This window comes from Carcharhinus amblyrhynchos, chromosome 6 (assembly GCF_965287045.1).
Source record: "Carcharhinus amblyrhynchos chromosome 6, sCarAmb.v2.hapA, whole genome shotgun sequence".
Taxonomy (NCBI): Eukaryota; Metazoa; Chordata; class Chondrichthyes; order Carcharhiniformes; family Carcharhinidae; genus Carcharhinus; species Carcharhinus amblyrhynchos.
Window position 1 is genome coordinate 97,652,086 of NC_137329.1, and position 16,417 is coordinate 97,668,502.

At 42.4% G+C, this 16,417-nt stretch overlaps 1 protein-coding gene across 6 annotated transcripts in view; it reads left to right on the top strand.

Annotated features, from left to right (window-relative positions):
* The window catches only part of LOC145344150 (fatty acyl-CoA reductase 1-like), a 198,398-nt gene that overhangs the window by 161,702 nt on the left and 20,279 nt on the right, over positions 1 to 16,417 (top strand). For all 6 annotated transcript variants that reach the window (XM_080191034.1, XM_080191039.1, XM_080191035.1 and 3 more), the window contains 3 exons: positions 5,054 to 5,172; positions 7,132 to 7,199; positions 15,156 to 15,327. In XM_080191034.1, coding sequence (XP_080047160.1) covers positions 5,054 to 5,172; positions 7,132 to 7,199; positions 15,156 to 15,327 — 359 coding nt within the window. The remainder of the gene's footprint in view (positions 1 to 5,053; positions 5,173 to 7,131; positions 7,200 to 15,155; positions 15,328 to 16,417) is intronic.

The following is a 16,417-nucleotide window of genomic DNA, read 5'->3' on the forward strand; positions in this document are numbered from 1 at the left end:
TACCCTAGCTAGTCCCCCTGATACTAAATTGGGGCAATTTAGCACAGTTAATCCACCTAACCCACACATCTTTGGACTGTGGAAGGAAATCGGAGCACCCAGAGGAAACCCAGGCAGACACGGGAAGAATGTGTAAACTCCACACAGACATGACCTGAGGTTGGAGTTGAACCCGGGTCCCTGGCACTGTGAGGTAGCAGTGTTAACCACTGTGCTGCCCGTAACCTTCCTTGTTACCTCCTCAACAAGAAACTGTCCAGTTAGCCAGACAGGAGCTCTCCTCAACAATTCCATGCTGACTGACTGTGATTAATCCGCACCTCTGTTTGTGATAATTTGGTAAAAAGTCTGACAACACCAGGTTTTAGTCCAACCTATTTATTTGATAATATTCTCACTAGCTTTCGAGGGGACAGCCTCTTCGTCAGGTGAATGGAGAGTTCTGGCCTCAGACAGAGCATATAAAGCACAGACAGTTTAGAGATTACTGATTAAAATGCGAATCCTTACACCTAACCTGCTGTTCAAGACCTGAAGTGGCTGATAATGTGAGTGGTAGGAGCACTGACTAAAACCTGGTGTTGTCAGACTTTTTACTGTGTTTATGCCAGTCCAACGCCGGCATACCCACATCGTGATAATTTGCACTGTCCCTCAGATTTCTTTCCAATTTCAATTTTACTTTCCAATGGAAGACTTCTATCTAATGAGGAATGTGTAGATGTTGGGTTGCTGTCATACAGACTCCATTCATAGATAATGCTGAAAGTAAAATATTGCTAAATGATCACTTTTTTAAACGGGGGGTGGAAGTAGGAAGCAGCCAACCTCAACAGTCTGCGTTAAATGCTTTCATCACCAAATATGGCCTTTAAGAAATTTTCTTCTGCTATCCTACACCAAATTAAGCAGAGTAGCAACTGATTAAGCAGAGAAAAAAAAAGGAAAGGCGAACTTTCCAACCCCTTACCCCAATTTTATCTTCATTTCACCACCACCCCCCCAACCCCCCGCCCCTGCCCCTGCCCCTGCCCCCACAACTTTGGTTGGAGTTTGGTTGTTCCTCCTGCCATGTGTAAATGCAAGCTGAAAAGAGCCTAGGCCACTGGCATACTTCTCTTCAATCTACTCTGCCCACCAATCTCTGTCGCTATCAGGAATACTCTGGCAGTAGTCCTTATAGTGGGCAGGAAGGTACCAAGGTATCAGGATGCAGATAGAGACTCTAATAGTGATTGCATTGGCCCGGCCCAACTGCAGTATTTATGGGAGCTAGGATAGCAAAAGGAAATCCAATGCTAACTTTGTAGGAACATGTTAAAGAAAATCCACTTCAATCCGTGTGCGCGAGACCAACAATTATTGCAATTCATTCATGTAATGGTCAGCCCTCATTTAGTCTAGAGTATTCCTTTAATACAAATGCATTAGTCAAAGTTTAATGTATGTATTTTTAACATTTTAAGACTAACTGTTTTCAAGTCCTTCCATGGTCTTTGTCCCTCCCCATTTCTGTGACCTGTTCCAGCCTACAGCCCCTCAGAATTTCTGCATTTCACCAATTCTGACCTGCTGCATATTCCCAATTTTGATTGCTTCTTCATTTCCAGTCATGCCTTCAGCTGCCAAGGCCCTGATCTCTAGAATTTCTGCCCTAAAGATCTTCAATCAAACAATTGGTCATTTGGTCTAATAGCTCCTTGTGTTACTTGGTGTCAAAACATAAAGCACCTTGGGACATTTCATTAGGTTGAAGGTGCTCTATAAATGCAAATGGTTGTGTAGTTAAGGGGTGACCAAGTGAGAGCTAATTCGAATCAAATTGATGGGGCAAAACTCGCTATGTGATTGCTACAAGGGTTCAAAGCAAAGTGACTTTGAGAACAGAATCAATCAATCTCCATGTAAATGTGGATCCATCTCATTAGCTTGTCTGTTACCTAAGAGAAATTGGCTGTATTATTCGTAGAGGACACAGCGAATACTGTTGTTGGAAATTAATCATCACATTGGTACAGTAATGAAGCTCTTCTGAGGAGTTTAGAATTGTTAGTGTTATAGTGGCACATTGGAATTGAATAGAGGAGCCTTGTCCACATTATATGTGATACTGCTAGATGCAATAAACAGAAAACAATTCACTGAAATTGCAAACCATATGGCACACTAAGATAACAGTTTGGTGTTCAGGTTTGACTAACTATATTGCTGGTGTGTGGTCCTGTCAGCTAAAACCTGTAGTTGGATTCCAGTCCAAATAAATGTTTGTAATACCATTTCCCAAGGCAGCAAATTTGACAATTAAAAAAAAATCTGTCCTTGGGTACAGTGCTGGTGAAAGAACTGAGAAGGGAGTCAGATTTTTTTGGGACATGGGCACCACTGGTTGGCCAGCATTTATTGCCCATCCCTAGTTATCCTTGAAGGGCAGTTGAGAATCAACTACATTGCTGTGGCTCTGGAGTCACGTGTAGGCCTGACCGGGTAAGGACAGCAGATTTCCTTCCCTACAGAACATCAGTGAACCAGATCAACAGTGGTTTCGAGATGATCAGTAGTTTCTTAATTCCAGGTATTTCTTATTGAATTCAAATTTCATCATCTGCCGAGGTGGGATTTGAACCGGGGTCCCCAGAATATTAGCTGAGTTTCTGGATTAATAGTCTAATAACAATACCACTAGGCCATTGCCTTCCCGAAAGTTGCTCTTTCTCTGTTCATAGTTAAGTTACTCAAAGTGCTGTAACTAAATTGGTGTGTAGTGTTGAGTGTTCTGTCAAATGTTTTCTGATTTCTGTTCTCTGGAATACCATAAATTTTCAAAGTAACATTGGTCAGTTGGATCAGAAAGGCCACTGTGAGGAAGGTTCTAATTAATTAAAGTTTTAAGTTTTATTTATTAGTGTCACAAGTCAGCTTACATTAATACTGCAATGAAGTTCCTGTGAAAATCCCCTAGTCGCCCCAGTCCGGCTCCTGTTCGGGTGCACTGAGGGAGATTTAGCATGATCGGTGCATCTAACCAGCGCATCCTAGCTGCCATCCTGGTTCCCTGTTACAGTATATTCAGAGAATATTGTTCCTGATGTCATTAATCTCACTACTATTTTTTATTCAAAATTATCCTGGACGTGAATGTTAGCAGATAATGTCCCATTATCACTGTGAGGTGAATATGATGTTTTATTTCATGCCAATTTCTCATGAGGTCTTCTGCCTAATTATCCGCAACCAGTAACAGCTTAAATTTTAGAAAGTCATCATATAGAACTCCCTCAGTGCTGTACGAGTGGAAAACACAAAGCTCATGAGGAGGGTGAGGACCTTGAAATCTATTTACTGTAAGGAAAATGGGATTGATAGTTAAATGGATTAGTTGAAGTTTGTGGGAAGATCAGTGATGAAAGTATTTGTGGAATCAGTTCTTGATGTGGAGGCATAGCTTAGGGTTTTAGCACTGGTGGAGATGAAATGATTGATTAGATAGGAAATATTCCAGAGATGGAAAAATATATTCTCAATTTCACTGGGGGCTACACAGAGCATGGAAGTTTGCGTCACCAGATACAATTTGTATAGCAGGTTAGAATGGTTGAGGTTCATTGATGCTTGCAAGAACATACAGAATGGTATCAATTTGATCTGAGTCCAACTGTAGATTGTGAACCGATGCTTAACTTGAATAACACTTCAGACAGACAGTCTACTGGTGTCCAAGGAATGCTGGATTTAGTGCTGGTCATAAAGAGCTGGACGTCATTGATGTACATGTGGAAGTTAGTCCTATGCGTGTGGATGGTGCCGACAGTTGGGACAGCACGTAGATGATGAATTGAAGTAGACTAAGGATCAATCCCTAGTGCTACGCCAGAGATGATCATCTCTGCCCAAACCCTTCAGAATGAGATGTACTGGCTCTATTGGGACTGGTAGATGTGGAATAATAAAAATAAACTGAAGAAGGTGATTTATGGAAAATAGGCAATGGGCAAAGGTAACCTGGTCAATGGGTTATAGAAGGTCGAAGTGAGCATGAGGAGGGACAGTTATCCAGGAATGCAGCTAAATAGGATGTCACGGGTGGATGAATTAGAGACCAACTTTGGGGGACTCGAAAAGAGGACAATGAGAGATGGCTGGAAATATCAATTCAAGAATCTCGGAAGAAAAGACAGGTGATAGATGATGGAAGCTTAGGAAAGCAGGGAGAGTACAGGAAGCTTTTCTTTAATGAAAAGCAAATTCAGGTTGGTTTTAAAAGAGTTGGGAACAATGCTTTAAATGAAAGGTTCACAATGGATTTAAGATGCTATCCAGCCTTCAATCCAGTGGGAAGGATGAAATGGCAGCTTTCTGGCTGAACATGTGACACTTACTGTATTGGGAAAGGAAAAAGAATCATTGTGCAGTATGCATGCCTGAAATGGCCTTTCTGCCCTTTGCCCAGGGAAACAAAGAACTTTATACCCGTTTGAGGTCCCCATTGTAAAACTGGTTTGCTATGAGGCGGCCGGTGACAGAGATGGTTGCACTAATTGTTTTGAAATTTGCTTGCATGAAATGTTCTTCTGAATCTCATACTTAAGCAGCATTCTCTGATCATTCTAGTCTCCAATGGCCACTGACGCCCTTGGCTTAGTTTCTGACCACCTCCTCCATCTCTCAATCTGCCCCATATCCATGCCTGGTCCTCGCCTACATAAAAGCTGCTGCAATGCTGCCAATATCATAATCTTGGTTTCCTCTGACTATTTGCATCTCACTGGTTCCATTTGAAAACAAGCCCAAAGATCTCACCGTTCAGGGACAGAGGTGAGACTCTGCACCCCACACCCCTCTCACCCCCAGTCACATTTCTATCTCAATAATCTTGAGTGTTGCGGGGTGGCGAGAAGGTTCAGGAAAAGTGAAAGGTGAGATAAGAGGAGAAGACACCTGTCATACAGTAAACGGCCAGTGTTGACATTTTTTAGTGTTATTGAATTGGGCTGAAAAGGAAGGGCAATTTATCAAATGGCTATTATATTATTTTATTATTTCAATTGTCATGCAGGCAGGCAAGGGGATTCTCCGCACAATGAGGGCTACTAATGATGCAGTGGCTGATTTGATCCCTGTCGACGTAGTGGTTAATCTCACACTCGCAGCTGGCTGGTATACGGCAGTTCACAGGTGAGAGATCTATATGCGCCACACCGTATCTTGTATATTCACAACACAGACTTGTCTCTGACTACCAGTGTTTTTTTTTGTGTACGATTTTGCCCGTGTCGACTTTCTCGTCGCTCATCAACTGTTCCAGTTTGGACAAAAATAAATGCAAGAATTGTTTTTGCTTTACTGGGTTTCTGGGGCAAGTTTGGACAGTTTCAGCAATCCCTGATTTTATGTCCACAGAAACAAACTGCCCTTTCACTTACGATCACTGACACTAGTTTGGTATTCTCCACGTGGGAGCACTGAACTGATGCAGTTTATAAAAGAGAATGGGAGTTGCTTGTCAGAGGTTACCATTTCTGAACGTCTCCTTAGTGGATTTGCTCTGCTGTTTGTACTCAAAGTGTAAATGTTTTAACACAACCATTTTAGTTCAAGCTGGTGACAAACAGCAAATCTTCCCCATCTGCCTGCTCTTTTAAATTAAAACTTACAGTTCAGCCACAGTGACCCTTGTGTTGCAGAAATGCCGCCCACTTTTTTCTTGATTGGTTTCTCAAACTCCACAACGTGGAGGAAGACTGTAAATTTATTTCCAAGCTTCAGACAGATGTTGTTGCACAGAGGTCGATGTTGGGTCAGCTGGGTGATCTCACATGATATTGCACCTATACAGTCGATGTCAAGTATCCCACTCAGCGAAACTAGGGTTAGTGGACAAGGGGGATAATTGGATTTTGGGGTGGGGTGAGCATGGAAAAACTGGGACGAAAGGAAGGGTGGCAGAATGAGGGCAAAGATAATGGGAAAGAATGAATAAGAGGAAACATCTCTGCTTCATGCAAAGGAAAGACAGAGACCAGGGAAAGGATGTTGAGTAGAGTAAGAGGAACTCAGCGAACACGTGGACCAGGAGTGGGCTGTGGAAACAAGGCCAAGGAATTAAGCCCAGTTAGATCACAGTTGATATGTATGTCAGCTCCGTTGACATGCCTTTGTTCTGTAACCCTTGATACCCTTAACTAATTGAAATCTATCGAACTTCAATTGACCCAGCAGCCACGGTCTTTTGGGGTGAGATCTGGTACAAAACTGAAGTCCCCAGTACAGATTCCGGAGGGCCAGTATTGATGCATCCTCTAATCATAGACCAAACCCTTTCTCCTGTCTTAGCACCTAATTCCCAACCTCATGTCACAAGGTTAGCTCTAATACCATACACTCTCAATTTACCTATAATCTCTTATGTGGAGACTTTGTGAAAGACCATTTCTGGTAATAACCCATTGTGCCCGCCTCAAAACCTTGACTAGATTAGTCCGATATGATGCATCCTTCATGAATAAATTGGTAAATTTTGGAAAGGTTCTTGCAGTCAGAACAAAAAATGAAATGGAGATACTAGATCTTCATTTTAACATTAGCAGGGTCCATCATAGTGCTACCTAAAGGCGTAATAAGTACTGCAGAAACCCTGCAATACACCGATAATTTTTGTGACATATTTATTCATAAAACAGTACTTTGGGGAACAATACCGAAATGTTCTGATGAGATAAGGACTGGGGAAGGATATAAATAGCATGGACAAAAAGATGCCGGATTTATTTGTGTGTGGAAAATACATTATTAAAGTCAGCAATGGAAAAGGAACTACAGCTTTAAAAGACAGGATTTTACATAGGTCAGAAGGATATGGTGAGCAGATGCAAAGATCTTTTTTCTTTGTTTGTCCCTGCCTTTGTTTGCCTTTGTTCTGCTACATACCTTAGGATCATTTTGAGCTAGTCCACCCAGTTACAGTGTTACTTCGAAGCAGCAGTGTTGAACTTTAGCAGGCGTTGTAGGGGTTGTACTGTGATCACACCACTGCTCTCATGATCCAAAATTCAGATGAGAAACTGTACCTGTTGCATCCCCTTTCCTAACGCACATTTCTTTGATCACACTATTGCTGTACTTTTTATTTTACAGACCAAAAACTACCCTTATTTACAATTGTACCACAGGAGGCATCAACCCGTTTCACTGGGGAGAGATCGGTAAGATTGAGTTTGTAAATAAAAACTATATTGATGGTTTCCATCTGGCCCAATGATTTCCTCCCATTCCCTCCTCCCAACTGCCCCCAACATTTTCTGATGGGTGACCAAATGCACCTTCAGACTAATTAAGTTAAATAATTATTTGACTGGTAACATAGTGTACCCAAACAGGGGAAGATATGAAAACCCTTTTTTGGAATGTGCAATATCTTTAATAAATCAAAATCTAGGAGAGCTGCTAAAGGGATGGCATGGTGGCACTGTGGTTAGCACTGTTACTTCACAGTGCCAGGGAGCTGGGCTCAATTCTGGCCTCAGGTGACTGTCTGTGTGGGGTCTGCACATTCTTTCTGTGTCTGCATGGGTTTCCTCTGGGTGCTTTGGTTTCTTCCCACACTCCAAAGATGTGCAGGTTTGATTGATTGGCCGTGCTAACTTGACCCTAGTGTCAGAGGGATTAGCAGGGTAAATAAGTGGGGATATGGGAATAGGGCTAGGTAGGATTGTGGTTGGTGCAGGCTCAAATGCCCTCCCTCTGCAGTGTAGGGATTCTAAGTTACAATGCCTTAGCGACACTGTAAATACATTTCTCAAACTATTCTTCCAATCAGACGATTGTTGAGGCAGGTGGGGAGGAAGTGCTGCCCCTCCCTTCCCACCTGCCTCAAAACAACAGGTTGTACTAATGTGAAATGCATTGGCCAGAGGGAAGATTAAGATGAGTAAGCAGAACATAGTAAATAGTGTAATCCAGAAACAATAGTGGGAAATCTGTCCTGGTGTTACAGGTGGAAGGAAATCCCTTCCATGGTACAGAAATGAAGAGAAAGGAATAGTTCCCAAAAATAGGCACAATTACCAAGTTGCACAATTAACACATGACCGTTTGGAATAACTAGGCCCTCGCCAACATTGCACCGCCTGATCTTAAATCACGATTTATGTGCGGCACTGTTTATTGGCTTCCTGCATCAGCAGTGTTGTAAGTTGCTGGTGCTACTTGAAGCTGGCTTGTACCTCTGAAGGGGAAGTTGCATAGTGGCTGCTGAAGGTGGTGCTGAGGTTATTTGGAATAACCAACATAGAGCAATGGCTGATCATGGGTGAGAGTGTGTGCTGAGGTTTTCTGATCCTGCAGTGGAGGCCTAGGTGGAGGAAGGATGTCCTGTAAGCATGGAGAATTGGAGATGGGAAAACAAAGCTACAATATTCACCAGCCAGTCAGCTCAGGGTGTTCCAGTTTGATTTTATTCTCTCACTTCAGTGCTCCCCATCTGCTCCACATACATTCCTCTTGGTCTGTAATACAATGATCCTGACTTGGTTCACACTTACAGTCTACTTCACAGTGCTCCCGGAATGCTTCACACAGGTTCTGACTTGGTTCACACATCTCCAATCTAATCACAGAACAGAATCATAGAATCCCTATAGTTAGAAGGAGGCCTTTCGGCCCATCGAGTCTGCATCAACCACAATCCCACCCAGGCCCCATCCTCGTAACTCCACTTATTAACCCTGCTAATCCCTCTGACACTAAGGGGCAATTTACTAGGGCCAATCAACCTAACCCACACATCTTTGGACGGTAGGAAACTGGAGCACCCGGAGAAAACCCAGGAAGAGACAGGGAGAGTGTGCAAGCTTTATACAGTCACCCAAGGCTGGAATTAATCCCTGGCGCTCTGAGGCAGCAGTGTTAACTTCTGTGCCACTATGTGGCTCTCTGCTTCACAGTGATCCTGACCTGCTTCGCACTGCTCCCGGTCTGCTTTATGACGATCCTTATGTGCTTCCCACTCCTCCCGTCTCTTAACACCTCTTCACAGCTGGAATTAAGACCAAACGTAATTTTGAATGAGGTTAATGTAACAGAACGATGTTATTTATTACATTTTCCATTAGCACTGAAACTAGCAGACAGCAGCGTTCCAGTTTACGAGCTAACAGAGAACATGGTGGAAAATGTAACGACATCTAGCAGGCATTCTAATGAATTACAGAACTTGAGCTCAATTTTTCCTTATTGTTAGAATTTGGCTGCAATTGGAGCCAACAATAAGATCCCAATTGCAGAAACAGTCTGGCCCTTTAAGTTGTTGCAGGTGTCTGATTCCTCCAGAAAGCTCCACATGTATGATGCTTGGTGAACTTGTCCATGTCAAAGCATGTCAATTGGTTTGTCAAAAATCTTGCCATGCTTCCAGTTACATTGGCACAATTAAAATCCGTGCTGGTAGGTGTACAAATATCACAGCACCTGCTGCCCTATCAAGTCCTTTGCTCATAGCATTCTTAATTTATAAATAAATTTCTAAAACTATTTCCTGTTAATCTTTACATATATTAAGTCATCAAAAATTAGGAAAGCCATTTAACATTAAAGATCATGGGAAAATCTTTTCATTCATTTGATGTTCTGCTTCCAGAATACTAACCTAGTGTCTCCCCATTCCTGCATCCAATTATTTCTTACACAAGTTCTGTGTCCTTGTCTGAACCATGTTTTCCACCAACCCAGCCCAGCTGTTGGTAACCTCTACACAAATAAACAGTCCCTTGCATCCATCTAATGTGCAGCCCTGCAAATGTGACCTGATTCAAATACTCTATAGAAAGCTTCTGGGGATCAGAACTAAACTGATGCACTGAATAGCATGGGCTGAGATCTTTCTGACACAAGGTCCCTGCTGTGGTAACCAAATGCAAGTCCTGAACCTATGCTGGTGGCCAGCAGAGCCACTGGGGCAGTCTTCCCAGCAGCCACCAGTGAATAGGCCATCATCATGGCCACCATTCAGTTAAGGAGATTTGGCTGGCTCTCGATGCTGTTGACCAATCAGAGGGCAGGCAGCTCTGCAGCTTCAATAGAGAAACCGATATTGCTGAAGCAGCAAGAAGACTGAGAGGGCACTTGCATTTTGAGGCATGCTTGAAGAGAGGGTAGAACATTTTTGGCCCTGGCACAGCAGACAGGCCCCAACAATCAGAGGGGAAGCCCTCTCAGCAAAGATGTCAATACTGTGGGGAGTGGTGTGCACCTTGAGCAATGGAGTCTCTGGAAATCAAGACCCCCCCCTGTTCTGCAACGGTGGGTAGCCATCCGAGTGGGACTGTGTGAGGGACCTTTTGTGACACAACTCCCTGGTATTTTGCCACCCATCCCCCACCTCTTAGCCAACTACCCAGGGGCCAGTAACATTCCGGCCTTAGAATCCAGCTTTCTGGGTTTACATCAGTCCTTACTCTTTGAACATAGCAAGTGACAAAACAACAAGTGTCCACGTGCCTGTTTTAACTTTTCCACTGGGAGGTGGTAAGTTTTAACCTACACATGGTGGAGCTGAGTCCACCAAAAGATCAGCCATGATCTTATTGAATGGCCGAGCAGGCTGGAAGGGCCTACTCCTGCTCCTAGTTCTTATGTTCTTATGTCCTTAACATTTGTTTTTCTATTTTCTATTGTATTTGCTCATATTGAATTTTATTGCCATTGACTAGCCCAAGTACATTGTTGTCTTTGTAGGATGTGGAATAATAATGTGCCATTTTTTAGTTTAAACTACATTGGACTGAAACTGTAAATCCAAGTTATTTATCTGTATAAGAAACAGAAGGGACCCTGGCACAGATGCCTGGAACAATCTGTTTAACATGCTCCCCTTTTCCACCAAGCTGTTTCTAGTGCTAACAAATGCAGCTAAAAACACCAACCGACTGAAAATGCTTTTTTTGTATGGTCACCTATTTATAACTAATTATAAATAGCTATTTAATAACTCTGTATGTGTATACAGATCTTTGCAAAGCATAAAACAATTAACTGATTCTAATTCACTTTGCTGCACCGACTTAATGTGCTGTATAAAAAAGCAGCATTGTACAAGTTGTGTGAAAAGACAGGTCCTAATGATATCTGCTCATTGTAAGCTATCCTTTTAATGGTTCAGTTCATTGGTTCATTTAAATATTGTGTTGGTTCTCATTTCATATCCTATGCCCACACAGGCAATAACATTGTGGTTGTTTTTCTTATTAATTAAGGAAAATCTAGCAGAACTATGCACTTTCTGTCCTGATTTTCATTTTTAGAGCAAGGTCATTAAACTAAGACCGGACATTACTGGCAAACGATGGAGCTGAGGGCAACCCCTTTTAGTTTAAAAATGCATTTTGCTGTGATTAATTTTGCTTCATCTGCCTCTTCACTTTGTCCCATTGATCCACAGTGCTGCAGATGCACTGAGGAACAAGAATTTAGTTGCTAACCTGTTGTGAATTTAGTAGCAGTACCAGTATTGGTGCAGATACATATATATTGGGGAATCTTGCACATTTCCTAAGTGACCATGGGCTTGTGACAAGTAAGCCTAAATGATGGGAAGTAGATTTATTTCCCCAGGGGGACCCCTTTATTCCAGCATCACAGATGCCCATCTTTAGCCAATTTGATTCACTCCATTGGATATCAAGAAACGGCTGAAGGCACTGAATACTGCAAATACTGACAACATTCCAGCAATAGTCCTGAATATTTGTGCTCCACAACATGCTGCATCTCTAGCAAAGCTCTTGCAGTACAGCTACAACACTGACATCCACTCAGCAATGTGGAAAATTGCCAGGTACACAAAAAGCAGGACAAATCTCACCCAATGAATTACTACCCCATCAGTCTGTTCTTGCTCATCAGTAAAGTGATGGAGGGGATTATCAACAGCACTATCAAGCAGCGCCTGCTCAGCAGTAACCTGCTCAGTGATGCTCAGTTTGAATTCTGCCAGGGTCACTCAGCTCCCGACCTCATTCCAGCCTTAGTTCAAACATAGACAAGGGAACTGCATTCCAGAGATGAGTTGAGAGTGACGGCCCTTGACGACCAAGTAAGGTGTCAAGGAGCCCTAGCAAAATTCGATTCAGTGGGAATTTGTGGGGGGGAACCCTCCCTTGTTTGACATCATACCTGGCACAAAGAAGGGTGGTTGTGCGGGTGGAGGTCAATCATTTCAGCTCCAGGACATCACTACAGAGTTCCTCAGGAACAGCCTGCTTAATTGCAGCACCTTCCACAAACATTCACTCCCTCCACCATTGATGAACAGTGGCAGGCGTGTGTACCACGTATAAGACGCACTGCAGGAACTCAACAAGGTTCTTTGGAACCATCTGGAAGTTGAAGAGCAGCAGGTAGCTGGGAACACCATCAAGTCATTCACCATCCTGACTTGGAAATATATTGCTATTCCTTCATTGTCGCTGGATCAAAATCCTGGAACTCCCTCCCTAATAGCACAGTGGGTGTACCTATGTCTTAGGGACTGCAGGGGCTCAACACCTCCTTCTGAAGGGCATTGGAGATGGGCAATAAATGCTGGCTTTGCCCATGACACCCAGTCCTGTAAGTTAATTTTTATAACTCCCTTTATGACAATAACATTGTTCCTAAAGGGAAGGGGACCACTGCACAAAGTGCTCCAGGTATGGTTTAACTAAGATTCTATACAGTTGAAGCAAAACTGCACTAGTTCCTGTACTCAATCCTCTTGTGATAAAGGCTAACATTCCATTAGCCTTCCCAATTGCTTGCTTCACCTGTATGTTAGTCTTCAGTGACTTAAGGACAAGGACAGCCAGGCCCCTCTGTACTTTTAGGTGTTCCAATTTCTTACCATTTAGGAAATACTCGGCACATCTGTTCCTTCTACCAAAGTAGATTACCTAACATTTTTCCACATTATATTTCATCTGCCATATTATTGCTCACCATGTCTGTCCAAATCCTCCTGTAGCTGCTTTACATCTTTCTCATAATTAACCTTCAAGTGTAGCTTCGTATCATCCACAAACTTGGGATTTTGCATCCACATCCAAATCATTGACATTTATTGTGAGCAGCTGAGGCTCAAGTACTGATCGCTGTAGCACCTCACTACCCACAGCCTAGCAACATGAAAATGACTCATTTATTCCTACTCTCTGTTTTCTGCCTATTAGTTAATCTTTAATGAGTTGATTAGCTCAGTTGGCTGGACAACTGGTTAGGCACGCAAAGCGACACCAAGAGCGTGGGTTCAATTCCTGTACCAGCTAAGGTCAGCTTTCTCAAACTTCAACCTTTCCTGTCGCCTGAGGTGTGGTGATCCTCAGGTTAAATCACCACCAGTTAGTCCACTCCCACCTTTGAGGGGGAGAGCTATGGCGACTTTACCTTTTACCCAATCCTTAATACCGGTAAATTGCCTCCTATCACTTATACTTCTATTTTGCTAATTAACTTCCTGTGGAGACTTTATCAAAAACCTTCTGAAAGTTCATGCCTGATGCATAATCACATGACTTCTATGAGTGTTATCATAATTATCTTGTGAAGTTTGAATGCCCATGGTTGAGTATTTTTGCTCATGCAGCTGCTATGAGACAGTTTTCAGGAACAGTGGACAGGTGAACACGGGAAGCCAAAGGTGGAGATTTCTGAGGAACCTCACCCTATTTCGAGACCCCGGTGAAATGTCTCCTCAATTCCCGGCTCTGCAGCTCCCGACCACAGTCCACACAGTTGCATCTCCCTTGGTGGTGGTCAAGTATCAGCACTAAGCCAGGTGGCTTCTCGAACAACAGTTAATGTTGTCAGCGGGGCTCTTGGATGGGAAATTTAAATGCTGATCTCCTTGCTGGAAGCAGCACTCAGGAAGGATAGCCTCCGTTTCAGGAAACTCCGTTCAAGGACTCATGCACTTTTGGCAGGATGGAACATGGACCAGCTGCAGTGATGGCATGCTGACCTTAACTAGTGTTATGGTTTTTGTATACTTTGGATGTGTCTCCAATCTCCAGTGGTGGTTTGCCTGATGGGAGGCCAGAGTCTGTCTTCAGCAACTGGCTTGGTGTGTTATGGCTTATAGTTTGGTTGTGGCAATTGGGAGTGCCAAGGCAGGCAAGAGTCTTTAACAACCTCCCCCCACCCCCCCCCGCACCTCAAAATAAAATATTGCTGAGCTGAGTAGTTGGCTCATTTGGGAATTTAGAAACACCTAACCTCTGGATAAGCCAGTTGCACAGTTCCTGAAATTGCTTCACCTCTGCCTACTCCTGTTAGGCTGACACCAGTATGGATGGAATGTGTAAGCAATAAGGGATGGAACTGGGTTGTCTGAATACCAACTCCTTTAGCCTGCAGTGGCAGTTGTTCACCAGCTCATTAGGCAGAAGCATGTTTGTGACCTTGCTGGAACAAACAGCACAGTCTTTTTTCCCCCGTAACTCTAAGTAAGCTTCAAAGGCCTTCATTGCCTGAACAGAATGTGTAAAGAAAAATGAGCTGGAGCGGAGTCTTTGTAATCAGACTAATTTTCCATCCATTTTAAGCTAATAGACAGAAAATGAATTGAACTTCCTTATGGACATACCTGATTTTTCGTTTGATAAGAAGACAAAATTGTAAGGCAAGTTTTTTTTTAAAAAATAGGACATTTTCACTGGAGCAAGTAGTTAGCAGGGTGGGGGGGGGGAACATTTCCAGAATTGCAGAGCTGAATTGGTTGTTTTAAGTATTTGATTTTTAAACACAAAACTATAAGCAGTGTGACTTAACCAGCTCATATTTACTGGTATATTGCTGTATTTACACACAAACAAACTAACTGCAGCAGAAAGAGTTATGATGGAGTGAGTGGGTCTAATGTATTTAAAATGTTTTAGTTTAGTCATTGTGAGGTCATGAAATTCTCAACAGAATCTATCAGTTATTCGTGATTTAAGTAAGCATGGCGTGTGCTACACAAGCTGTACATTTTTCAGTGGATACACAGGATTTCTGTGCTCACCAGAGTGGATAAGAATTGAGCTTCCTCCCAACTATATTTTGAATAGAAAAATAAGCCTTTTACCACCTGGCAGAGTTACTAAATAAAGCAAACCGTGCAGAAAAATGACTGATTCTCTTCCTCATCCTAGAATACCATGTCATTTCCACGTTTAAGAGGAACCCTCTGGATCAGGCCTTTAGAAGACCCAATGCAAATATCACATCAAACTACCTGATTAATCAGTACTGGATTGCTGTCAGTCACAAAGCCCCTGCTTTGGTTTATGATCTTTATCTGAGGCTAACAGGGCAAAAACCACGGTAAGTAGACCCTTGCTTCCTTTTCTGAGTGGTGGGAGCTCTCTGTATTGAAAGGGATCTCAGTCTTTGGAAGCTCTGCCAATATGGAATTTAGTGTTACAATGGAAAAGGCACCAGTGCTTGGCAAAAGTGAAGCTTCAAAACTGCTTTGACAGGATCATATTTATTGGTATATTGATGTATTTACATACAAACACAACTGAATCTGTCATGCTTTCTGTTTGACTGTCATTAGTAATTAAAATGCACACATATTCTCTCAATGTAACGGTGATAATCAGATGAGATAATTAAAAGCCACTTACTTCAAAATGTAGTCACTTGCTAGAAAAATATCTCAATTACAGAAGTAAATAATGGTTGCTCTCTGAACTTAATACATTTTCTGAGGTTTCTAGATAACAAATAAAAACCACATCTGTCCTTTATCGCATGCATGTAGACATAGCTTATTAAATCTCACAATCACTTTTCTTAAAAAAAATAAATTTTACCCATTAGAGATTTTGCAATTTGCCAGTTGCTTTTTTTTACACTTTTGAATAATTCAATATTCCTGAATTATAATGATGGGAAATTAGCTATGGAATCACAGAAAATAGGAGCAGGAGTAGGCCATTTGGGCTTTCAGTATGATCAAGGCTCATCCTCTATCTAAATGCCATACTCCCACGCTCTTCCATTAATGCCTTTAAAATCTAGAAATCTATCCCAATCCTTTTTAATATATTCAGTGACTTGGCCTCCACAGCCTTCTGTGATAGAGAATTCCACAGGTTCACCATCCTGTGAGTGAAGACATATTTCCTCATTCAGTCCTAAATGGCCTACCCTGAATCTTGAGACTGTGATCCCTTGTTCTAGACCAGCAGAGGAAAGAACATTTCTACATACAGCCTGATCTGTCCTGTCGGAATTTTATATGTTTCATTGAGATCTCCTCTCATTCTTCCAAATTCCAGTGGATACAGGCCCAGTCAAACTAATCTCTTCTGGTATAACAATTCTTTTAGTCCAGGAATTTATCTGGTAAACCTTCGCTGCACTTCCTCTCTGGCAAATATATCCTTTTTTAGATAAGGAGACCAAA